This window comes from Mustelus asterias, chromosome 8, assembly GCF_964213995.1.
Source record: "Mustelus asterias chromosome 8, sMusAst1.hap1.1, whole genome shotgun sequence".
Classification (NCBI taxonomy): domain Eukaryota; kingdom Metazoa; phylum Chordata; class Chondrichthyes; order Carcharhiniformes; family Triakidae; genus Mustelus; species Mustelus asterias.
The window spans coordinates 50975499-50987949 of record NC_135808.1 but is presented as its reverse complement, the minus strand read 5'-3'; the positions used below and the strand labels follow the sequence as shown (position 1 = coordinate 50987949).

The window sequence follows — 12451 nt, the reverse complement described above, 5'->3', positions numbered from 1 at the left end:
AAAAACACCAACCACCCCATGACCTGACCAGCCCTTCACAATATCCCCCAATCTCAAACTCACCCAAAGCCCCAACGCATCCAAACCCTCACCCACCCCCGTGCCCTCTTACCCCCCCTTATGCCCTAAAGCATTTGCCTCAGCACCCACAGGAGACATCACACAAACACACACACACACACACACACGAACACACACACATGCAAAATTCCCAGTTCATCAAACATGGGAGGCATCACACACAAAACTGTCAATATAATACAACAACAACTTGTATTAACGTGCTTCACAAGAACCATATGAAGTAAAATCTGAGACCAAGCCCCATGGGGAGATGAAAGGGATTATTTTACATTTCTCTTCATTTTTAGAGAGAGTACAAGCACTGGCAGAGCGAACAGTAAGGAGTTAAATGATAACTTACCCACATGTGAGCGCAGTAAGAGAATTAAAACAACTATGATTTTAGGATATAGAAGTTGATATTCTAAATGTATTTCAAGTATTTTACTGTGATTGTACACTTTGGCCAATGCACGGTACCGAAAGGCGTGATGGGAAAAGTAAAATGTTTTGAGCCAAAGGCCTGGGAACCCATGTTGGCGTGGATTGGGGATTGGCTATCTAACAGGAAGCAGAAAGTTGGGAAAAATGGGTGCTTTTCTGGTTGGCAGTTGGTGACCAGTGGCGTGCCGCAGGGATCGGTGCTGGGGCCTCAATTGTTTACCATTTACATAGATGACCTGGAGGAGGGGACTGAATCTCGGGTATTCAAGTTTGCTGATGACACGAAGGTGAGTGGGAAAGCGAATTGCGTGGAGGACGCGGAAAGTCTGCAGAGAGATTTGGATAGGCTGAGCGAGTGGGCGAGGATCTGGCAGATGGAATATAACGTTAGCAAATGTGAGGTTATCCACTTTGGAAGAAATAATAGTAAATTGGAATATTATTTAAATGGAGAAAAATTACATCGTGCGACTGTGCAGAGGGACCTGGGGGTCCTTGTGCACGAATCGCAAAAACTCAGTCTGCAGGTGCAGCAGGTGATCAAGAAGGCGAATGGAATGTTGGCCTTCATTGCGAGGGGGATAGAATATAAAAGCAGGGAGGTCTTGCTGCAACTGTACAAGGCACTGGTGAGGCCGCAACTGGACTACTGTGTGCAGTTTTGGTCCCCTTATTTGCGAAAGGATATATTGGCCTTGGAGGGAGTGCAGAGAAGGTTCACCAGGTTGATACCGGAGATGAGGGGTGTAGCTTATGAGGAGAGATTAAACAGATTGGGTCTGTACTCGTTGGAGTTTAGAAGGATGAGGGGTGATCTTATAGAGACATATAAGATAATGAAGGGGCTGGATAGGGTAGAGGTGGAGAGATTCTTTCCACTTAGAAGGGAAACCAGAACTAGAGGGCACAGCCTCAAAATAAGGGGGGGCCGGTTCAGAACAGAGTTGAGGGGGAACTTCTTCTCTCAGAGGGTAGTGAATCTCTGGAATTCTCTGCCCATTGAAGTGGTGGAGGCTTCCTCGTTGAATATGTTTAAATCACGGGTAGATAGTTTTCTGATCGATGAGGGAATTAGGAGATATGGGGAGCAGGCGGGTAAGTGGAACTGATTCGCTTCAGATCAGCCATGATCTTGTTGAATGGCGGGGCAGGCTCGAAGGGCCAGATGGCCTACTCCTGCTCCTATTTCTTATGTTCTTATGTTCTTATGAGTTTGCAAACTCATATCTGGGAGATCCCGATGAGGGAACACATTGTGCAACATAATGAATCGGTCAATTCACAGCCCAGGCATAGAATAGACATGACCCTGGATGCAGCAACACATGTCTATTCAGCTTGGCAGTGAGCTGGTAGGAATCTCCACTTTGAGCCTTACAGTAGCATCTACCGTATCCAGGCAACAGGGAAATATCTTTAGCCAAGAAGGGAGTAACACCCGGTTTGTAATAGACGAATGAGAAACCATCATGTTGGAAAGTACTAAGCAGTTGGCTGAGGTATTTGACAATGATTTATGTTGACATATGGACATTAAATGGAATTAATTTTAAACAAATGTAAGGCAGAGAATCAGATTAAGAAAATGTATAACAGTTCTGTTTTTACTGATAGTGTCAGAACTGGTCTGAGCATTCTGGGTATTCTGTATCTGTGACCATCGAGATAACTTCTCCCATTGATCACTGGTTTTTAATAAAGTTTTACCTTTGTCCTGTGACATTGGTTTCCTGAGTCTAATTGCCACCTTGTTGGAAAACCCCACAGTTTACATATACATGAGATACAGAAGGTAATTCGACAAGTGATTGAGGTATCAAAGACATAGATGTTGATATTTTGAAATGTATTTTATAAATGTATTTTAAAAGGAACCCTGTTTGCTTCAGTCAAAGAGCAGATCTCCGCAAAGGATGATGGTAAAAGTCATTAGAACTGAGGGAAAGTTTAGACTTTGGGTTGAATAAGTTTCATCAACAAGTTTCCATGGAGGAACACTTAGAGCAGCTGTAATGAATCATTCGCTATCTAGTCCAGCAGGATGTATGTCTGGACGCGGCATCATGTGTTCATCTAACCTCGCAGCAACCTTTTTGTCTGTGAGAATGTTCACTTTTGAACTTTAGGATTAGCATCTGAGGTTGCCAATTAATCTGGTCAAGAAAGGTAGGACATCCGGAATAAACGGACTAATGAAATACCATTATTCAGGTGATATTCTGCAATTGGCTGCGGTATATGGCAGGTATTATTGTTGATTGGTGTATACTGAAGATGATTGATGCTAAGCTAGTGAAGGGCGGATAGATCTGATAAGAAAGTTAATAATTGTTCTGTTTCAAGCTGTAATTGTCATATTATCATCAGAGGGGTCCGGCTGCTCAATCACTGAGGAGCTGGGAACCTTCGGTGATATCTTCCAATGATCGCCGGTTAAAATAAAGATACATCTTTAACTGTGACATCAGCTTCATGAAGTTTTGTGGTCACCTCGCAAAAAGCCTGCTAACACTCAGGAACAATCCCTCCCTCCTGTGTCTCCTGATCCTGTCCCTCAGGAACAATCCCTGATGGGAACGGCTGCTCTCTCACCATCACCAGATGGTGAAACATTCAGGGGGACTCCAGGGGAAAGTGAAGATTGAGGGCTGACCTCAAAGCCCCTCTGTTGTCACAACAAGATTCAATCTAAAAGAATCTAAAAAGAATCCCTTTTCACGGATACCTTTTCCCAGACCCAGAGGGGAGGTGAGCGTGACTGCCCTTGACATCAAGGCATCATTTCACCGAGTGTGGCATCAAGGAGCTGTAGCAAAACTTTAGTCAATGGGAATCAGGGGAACCCTCCGCTGATTGGAGTCACACTCAGCACAAACATAGATGTTGTGGTGGTTGGAGGTCAGTTATCTCAGCTCCAGGACATCACTGCAGGAGTTCCTCAGGATAGTGTCCTCGGCCCAACCATCTTCAGCTGCTTCATCAATGACCTTCCCTCCATCATAAGGTCAGAAGTGGGGATGTTCACTGATGACTGCACAATGTTCAGCACTATTCAGGATTCCTCAGATACTGAAGCAGTTCCTATCTGAATGCAGCAAGACCTGAACAATGTCCAGATTTGAGCTGGCAAATGGCAAGTCATATTCATGCGACACAAATGCCAGGCAATGACCATCACCAATAAGAGACACTCGAACCATTGCCCCTGACATTCAATGGGCATTACCATCACTGAATCCCCACTATCAAAACCCTGGGGATTACCATTGACCAGACACTGAACTGGGTGAGCCAGAGAAAAACTGTGGCTACAAGAACAGGTCAGAGGTTAGGAATCCTGCGGCAAGTGACTCACTTCCTGACCCCGAAGGCCTGTCCGCCATCTACAAGGCACAAGTCAGGAATGTGATGGAATACTCCCCACTTGCCTGGATGGGTGCAGCTCCAACAACATTCAAGAAGCCAGACACCATTCAGGACAAAGCAGCCCGCTTGATGGTCATCTCTTCCACAAACATTCAATCCCTTACCCACCGATGGACAATGTCAGCCATGTATACCATCTACAAGATACAGTGCAGGAACTCACCAAGTCTCCTTCGACAGCACCTTCCAAACACACAAGCACTACCACCTAGAAGGACAAGGACAGCAGACACCTGGGACACCATCACCTGGAGATTCCCCACCAACTCATTCACCATCCTGACTTGGAAATATATCGCCCTTTCTTCACTGTCACTGGGTCAAAATCCTCGAACTCCCTCCCTAACAGCTCTGTGGATGTACCTACACCTCATGGACTGCAGCGGTTCAAGAAGGCAGCTCATCAGCAAACAGGGATGGGTAATAAATGTTGGCCAAGCCAGTGACCCCACATCCCATAAAATGGATAAAAAAGGGAAGGTCAGGAAATCAGGGCAGTGAATAATGAGGTCAGGATGGGAAAGGCCAGGAAGCACACAGTAAGTTCTGACAGTGAATCGGAAAGAGGTTGTGATCCCAGGAAAAGATCATGGATGTGGAATCAGGAATCTGGTCACCTGTGGGAGAGATGATTTTACAGCAGTCCAGATAGAGACAGGAGGAGAGTTGAGGTCAGAGCATGATAAGAAAAGGAACTGTGGAACAAGGTAGGAATGTCACTCGAAGTAGAAGCCTTCATGATAGAAAGGTTTTAATAGTTGCTAATCAATTGGAAGATACGTTGTTAAAGGACGCAAAACATAAGGAGTTGGAGAGAGTTTGGAGTTCACACTGAAATACAAGATAGGGAACAGCCAGACTGGACTCACAGTGGATATGTACAGAAACATCTCTCCCTAACAACACTTCCATTGCTAAAACTAGACTGGGAACTCAGGAATTTGAGGAGAGATTTGGGGATCAAATTCTCAGGGTGGAATCCCCCACTGCAGGGAACGAAAGATTGAAGATATTTTTAGTCACTTTAGTGACTTACTTCTGGAAGTGCAGATTGATATTGCACTTTGGCACAGTGGTTAGCACTGCTGCCTCATAGCGCCAGGGACCCAGATTCCATTCTGGCCTTGGGTCACTGTCTGGGTGGAATTTGCCCGTTCTCCCGTGTCTGTGTGGGTTTCCTCTGGGTGCTCCGGTTTCCTCCCACAGTCCAAAGATGTGCAGGATAGATGCATTGGCCGTGTTAAATTGCCCCTTAGCGTTGCAAGATGTGCAGGTTTGGTGGATTAGCCAGTGTAAATGTGTGGGATTATGGGGATAGTGTTGGTGGCGGGCCTGGGCAAGATGCTCTTTCGAGAGTCAGTGTAGACTCAATGGGCTGAATGGCCTCTTTCTGCACTGTAGGGATTCTAAGATATAAATGCGGCATTTTTGTAGGGTGGGAAATTTCAAAGGGAAATATTTTGAAGCATCTAAAGAAGCCTGTGATCTCGAAGGAAAATTGTGAAATTAAACAGGTGTTTATGGATTGATTTGATGCATTATGAACAGGGGATTTCTCTCTGAGGTCGGCCCTGTTGAAAATGGGTTGTTTCCAGATGAAAGCAGACTCTGCGATGTTCTATTGGTGTCACAAGGAGAGAGCAGCAGGAATCTTTATCATGAATGTGGGTGATTTTCTGTGGGGAGGTTTTGTTGAATTTGATCAATGGATGATCAATGAAATCAAGAAGGAATTCCAGGTTGGAAGCCAGGCTTCAGGAGCTTTTAAACACATCGGTTAAAACATGAAGCAAAAGAAGTCAGGTGTGACATTGAACCGACAATCATTTGGGAAATGTTAATCCCATCCAATAAATCGGGTCAGATCCTCACAAAAAGAGGATCCAGTGTCCAAGGAAGAAACGGATCCTTGGAGAAGTTTGATTGGACAGTTGACCTGGTTGTGTACTCAGACCAGACCTGATGCCAGTTGTGAGGTGTTGGAGCAGAGTACATGATGAAGCATGGTAGGAGAGAGGGGAAGCTCTGAGAGCAAACAAAACATTGAAGGAACTAAACTTGGAGAAATGCACACTCAAGTTCCCAGCCCTGGGTGAACCAGATGAGATGAGATTGGTAAGATGCAGGAAGGATATACCCGATGGTGGGGATGTCCAGAACCAGAGCTCACAGTCTGAGGATCAAGGATGAAGAGTTTAGCACAGAGATGAGGAGAAAATTCTTCACCCAGAGCGTGGTCAGCCTGTGGAATTTGCTACCACAGAAAGCAGTTGAGGCCAAAACATTGTATGCTTTCCAGAAGCAGTCTGTAACTGGTGTTAACCTGGTGTTGTTAAAACTCTTACTGGTGGTCTTGAACAGGGATTAGTGCTGGGACCACTATTGTTTGTAATGTATACAAATGACTTGGAAGAACATGTAGTTGGTCTGATTAACAAGTTTGCGGATGATACTAAGATTGCTGGAGTTGCGAATAGTGATGAAGGTTGTCAGAGAATACAGCAGGATACAGATAGGCTGGAAAATTGGGTGGAGAATTGACAGGTAGAATTTAATCCAGACAAATGCAAGGTGATGCATTTTGGTAGATGCATTTCAGGTGGGAGCTATAAAATAAATGGCAGAACCATCAGGAGCAGAGACACACAGAGAGATCTGGGAGGACAGGTCCACAGATCCTTAAAAGTGGCAGCACAGGTGGAAAAGCTGATGAAGAAAGCATATGACGTGCTTGCCTTCATCGGCTGGGGCATCGAGGATAAAAGTTGGCAAATTATGTTCGTTATATAAAATGTTAATTCGGCCATATTTGGAATACTGTGTCCAATTCTGGTCGCCACAATACCAGAAGGATGTGGTGGCTTTGAAGGGAGTACAGAAAACGTTTACCAGGATGTTACTTGATTTGGGGGGGCATTAGCTGTGAAGAGAGATTGAATAAACTGGGATTGTTCTCCCGGGAAAGACGACACTGTTTATCAAATAATGAGGGGCATAGATAAGGTGACAGTTGGAAGCTTTTTCCCAGGGCAGAAATGACAATTACAAGGGGCACAAGTTCAAGGTCAGGGGGGGAAGGTTCAGTAGAGATGTGCAGGGGAAGTTTTTTACACAGAGGGTGGTGGGGGCCTGGAATGCGCTGCCAAGTGAGGTGGTTGAGGCGATTACGTTAGCGACATTTAAGACTTTCCTAGATAGACACATGAACAAGCGGGGTATAATGGGATACAGACGGTTGGTCTAGGTAGGACAACGTGATCGGCGCAGGCTTGTTGGGCCGAAGGGCCTGTTCCTGTGCTGTACTTTTCTTTGTTCTTTGTTCAGTTAGATAAAGCACTTGAGGCAGAGGATATACGAGGAAAGCTGTTGAGTTGGATGATCAGCCTTCATCATAAGCAGGCTCGAAGGGCCGAATGGCCTCCTCCTCCTCCTATTTTCAATGTTACTATGTAATGTACTATGTGATGCTTCACATGCCACTCTGTCACACTGTCATGTCACACTGACTCATGTCACACTGGCCCTGCACTCAACCCTGGAACACCTAGATAACAAGGACACCTATGTCAGACTCCTATTTATTGACTACAGCTCAGCCTTCAACACTATTGTTCCCACGAAACTCATCTCCAAACTCTGTGGTCTGGGCCTCGGCACCTTCCTCTGCGACTGGATCCTGAACTTCCCAACTCACAGACCACAATCAGTAAGGATAGGCAACAACACCACCTCCACAATCATCCTCAACACCGGTGCCCCACAAAGCTGTGTTCTCAGCCGCCTATTACACTCCGTATGCACCTATGACTGTGTGGCCAAATTCCCGCTGCCTCAGCAAAACAGCCAGCATAATTAAGGACCCCACGCACCCGGACATTCTCTCCTCCACCTTCCTTTGGGAAAAAGATACAAAAGGCTGAGGTCACGTAGCAACTGACTCAAGAATAGTTTCTTCCCTGCTGCTGTCAGACTTTTGAATGGACTTACCTTGCATTAAGTAGATCTTTCTCTGCACCCTAGCTATGACTGTAACATTACATTCTGCACTCTCTCATTTCCTTCTCTATGAACGGTTTGATTGGTCTGTATAGCGCGCAAGAAACAACACTTTTCACTATATGTTAATACATGTGACAATAATAAATCAAATCAAATCAAATCAAATGCCAATCTTCTGGGTCGGTTTTTGAGCAGCGCAGGGTTCATCAGATTCTTGGTGGGAAAGAATACTAAATGTTGCACTTTGGTTTGAGAATCCAAGAAGATTAAAATGTTTTGTGAGAAACAGTTTATTGCTGAAAACCTGGCGTTGGTTGAAGGAATAGATATGTGGGTTTATTTCTCCAATATACTGACAGACATATTCCACAAGAGGCAAAGTGAGAAAGGTTTCTCCATTGTGTGCTGTGTTGATGATTGATCTCTGTGGGATAATGTCCTCTCCAAGATAATGCAGCTGAAAAAGGCTAAGAATAGACTTCACTAACATAAACACAATGTTCAAGAGAAGGGAGATCTCCAAGATACAAAGACTTAACACAAGTCACTAATTATCAAACTGCTTCACAAATAAACATGCCTGTTCCAGGAAATTGCTAATGGTATTGGGATGTTAGAAAGTAAATGTTTTTCTTTGTCATTGTGTCTATATATCTATACAGATTCTATGATGGTTTTATTAATTTGAAACTGTTCTCTTTAAAGAAAGTGGGGTGAAAATGTTACACTTTCACAGCAGTTTGAGCACTACAGCAGATTGCCTTGTCCAATACCGATATCCTGGTGGGAAAAGAACTCCAATTCCTCCCAATGCCATCATGGGATTTGACTCTGTATCCCTAAGAATAAGCCTCAGGGCTAACAGTCCTGTGACATTATCACTGTGCTTCCATCCCTCCCTATTTCCAAACGGACACTTTCACCATGCCAGCCTCTGTCAATGTGCTCGCAATTGCATCCTTTGGCAATTAGATTGATAAAGACAAGTGATGATCATTGGCTCAATGATCAATGGACACAGCTGGAAGAGTTGGGTGTGGAGAAACAAAGGGGTTGTCTCTCTGCTGAGCTGGTCTGAGAATAAACTGGCTTCAGGTAAAATCAAGTTTAAGATAGTTGGGATTTGGAAAGTGTGATTGTAAGTGAATTGGGGAATATATTATTGCAGGGATGGATACAGAAGGGGGATAGGGTTGGGGTATGGAAGGAGGATGTGGCTGGGGAGTGATACAAGGAAGTGATCAGAGATGGTCTTATCTCTGATTGAAACTATGGGAGCAGTGAGACCACGTGAGATGGTTAAGGTCAAGGGGGAGGTGGTGAATACGGGGTGGAGAATTGTGATTGTGATGGTTTAATCCCAGCAACTTTCAGTTTCTTTTCTGTTTTCAATCTTGTCACTCAAGAGATTCCAGATCAAACTGATCATTTTCAAATGAATGATCATTGGCTTTGAATCCAATCTTCTGCTGATGTGTCATTGATTGACAGGCCAAGCAGCCAATCAGGACAATCACTTGGTGAAATGCAGCCAATCAGCTGATGGGGAGGTGGGACATTTCCAAAGCACTCACCAGACAGAAACTGAATATTCTTAATGTTTATTACCTTTTACACATTGACATTGACAGAAAAAACAGCCCAGCCAGAGGAAGCTGGAGAAATTCACAGGGAGAATGGAGGTTTATTAAAACACTTGTGGAGATTTTCTCAATAACATGAGAATCCTGTCCCTTTAAACAGTGACTAAAGCTTCAATTGTAACTGCAGGGTGAGCAGGAAGGAGGTCTGGTTTACTGAAGCAGACACTTCACAGGGTCACATTATTATTGTACAGCTGACACTCTTCAGCATCTTCCAGAGGTTATACTTGTTATCACGAGTCTGCACTGTCCCCATCAAACACTCCCAGGACAGGAACAGCACAGGGTTAAATACAAAGTAAAGCTCCCTCTACACTATACCAATAATGTGCTTTAACCCCTGACCCTCAGAAGTGTCTCAGACCCAGTCCCGAGAAGAGAGTTGTAATTCAGTGCTGACAGTGACCTTTGCCCTCCCAGCTCACCCCTGTTCTATTCCAAGTTGTGTCTCCTCTGTGGACTGTCTCTAACACTCTAGGCACATTCTGATCTCCTGACGCTCTTGCTGAGGGGAGAGGAGAGGCTCACGTGGGTGAGGGCACAGGAGAAGCGGGCGTTGGACTCCCAGTCGGAGCCAGAGAGGGTCAGCAGGCTGCTGACGCTGTAGGTGTTGTCTGTAGCTCGCAGGTAGTTGCTGGTCTGAATCCCGTTGGAAATGGCTGCACCGTCCTTCTTCCACTTCACCTCCACCTCATCGGGATAGAAGTGATTGGCAAGGCACACCAGGGTGGCAGTGCCCTTGGTCTTGACCTCCTCCGGGGAGGGGGGCAGCAGGGTCAGCGTGGGTTGTGAATTCTCACGGGCTGAAAGAGAAGAGAAGGAATTTTAATCACTGCCATTTTCAGGGTTTTCAACTTCCTGAATATAAACTGGGATCAAATCAGTGTCAATGTTTCGATGTTGCAGAATTCTGAAATTCCATTCCCGGGAACTATTTTAACCAGTACGGACCAATCCCAACAAGAGAAGGGGCAGTTTTGGGCAGTTTTACAGAATGAATCTGCCCACCTGGAAGGTGTATCAGTGGGAGATACTTGAGTAACAGTGATCATAATATAGTTAGATTTAGAGTAGTTACGGAAAAGGGGAAAGATCGATCAAAAGTAAAAGTTTTAAATTGGGAAAAGGCCAATTTCACTAAACTGGGATTTGCCAAAATGGAGAGGAAACAGCGACTTGAAGGTAAATCAGTGTCAGAGCAGTGGGAGGATATTCGAGCTGGAGATAGAGTTCAGAACAAATTTAGTTTGTGTAGTCACTGAAGGCCCTTGCCTTGTAACGACCAACTTCTGTCACGAAGCACTGGTTAGACCTCAGCCGATAGGGTGGTTAATTGTGGGTACCACATTTTTGGAATCCTACTCACCTGACCACATGGGCGCATCCTGGACACCGCGGCCGTCGCTACTGGGAGGACCACAGCCCTACGCCGCCCCACGCCTCTCCAGTGACCTGACCGCGGCTGCAACCGCTGGAGGCCCGAAATGTTACTTCTGCGGCCTGGGTAAGAACCCCCGACAACACTGCCCGGCGAGGGAGTCATTCTGCTCCGCGTGTGGGAAGAAGAGGCACTACGGAAAGGCCTGCCGTAAGTCTGCTCCCAAATCCACGAGCGCCACGTGTGACCCGCGGGGGCCGCCATCTTGGACACCCCTGGCTGCGTGCAACCCGTGGGGGCCGCCATCTTGGATGACGTCATCGGCCGTCGGCGACTCGCGGGGGTCGTCCTTTTGGCCGACAATTACCATGAGTGACCAGCAGGGGCCGCCATCCCCTACAGCTACAACTCCCTACAGCTTTCTGCAGGATTCAACAGTGGCATCAGTGACCCTGGACCAGACGAAGGCTCATCGTCTCGCCGAGTCCATGATGGGCATTGAGGTAAACGGGCACAGGGAGCATTGTTTGTTTGACAGTGGGAGTACGGAGAGCTCCATTCACCCGGATACGGTGCGCTGATACGCCTTTTCCGTGCGGCCCGTCCAGCAGACGATCTCCATGGCGTCACAATCCCGCTCTATAAAGGTCCTCGGCTGCTGCTGGGTGACCCTGAAGGTGCGGGGCACAGTATACGATAACTTCAGGCTCCTCGTGCTACCACACCTCTGCACTTCTGTACTCCTGGGGCTCGACTTCATGACCCATCTGAAGAGTGTCACTATGCAGTATAATGGGCCTTTTCCCCCGCTCTCCGTCTGCAATCAGCAGCGTCTAAATTGCCCACCGCGCACCACCTGCAGTCTCTCGACCCTTAAGATTGCCCCTCCCTCCCTGTTTGCGAATCTCACTCCTGACTGCAAGCCCATCGCCACCAAGAGCAGGCGGTATAGTGCTGGAGACAGGGCCTTTATCAGGTCCGAAGTCCAGCGGCTCCTCAGGGAAGGGATCATCGAAGCTAGTACCAGCCCCTGGAGAGCACAAGTGGTAGTCGTTAAGTCCGGGGCGAAACACAGAATGGTCATTGACTACAGTCAGACCATTAATCGATATACGCAGCTGGACGCGTACCCCCTTCCCCGCATGTCTGATATGGTCAATCAGATTGCACAATATCGGGTGTTCTCCACCATTGACTTGAAGTCGGCGTACCACCAGCTCCCTATCCGCCCGGAGGACCGCCAATATACGGCGTTCGAGGCGGATGGCCGCCTCTACCACTTCCTCAGGGTCCCCTTTGGCGTCACCAACGGAGTCTCGGTCTTCCAGCGCGAAATGGACCGAATGGTGGACCAGAACGGGCTGCGGGCTACCTTCCCGTACCTGGATAATGTCACCATCTGCGGCCATGATCAGCAGGGCTGATGCGCGATTGATTCACACGGGAGGCTAGGACATACCGGGAATAAAGGCTTTTATTCACAACAAGATTGGAGCAC

General features: G+C 46.6%; 1 gene segment (V, D, J or C); it reads right to left on the bottom strand.

The window, feature by feature from the left end:
* Positions 1-10049: 10049 nt before the first annotated feature.
* On the bottom strand, positions 10050-10951 carry LOC144497731 (immunoglobulin kappa constant-like). The segment is given in 2 exon segments: positions 10050-10378; positions 10942-10951. Coding segments are annotated over 2 exon segments (339 nt in total).
* Between the last annotated feature and the right edge of the window lie 1500 nt (positions 10952-12451).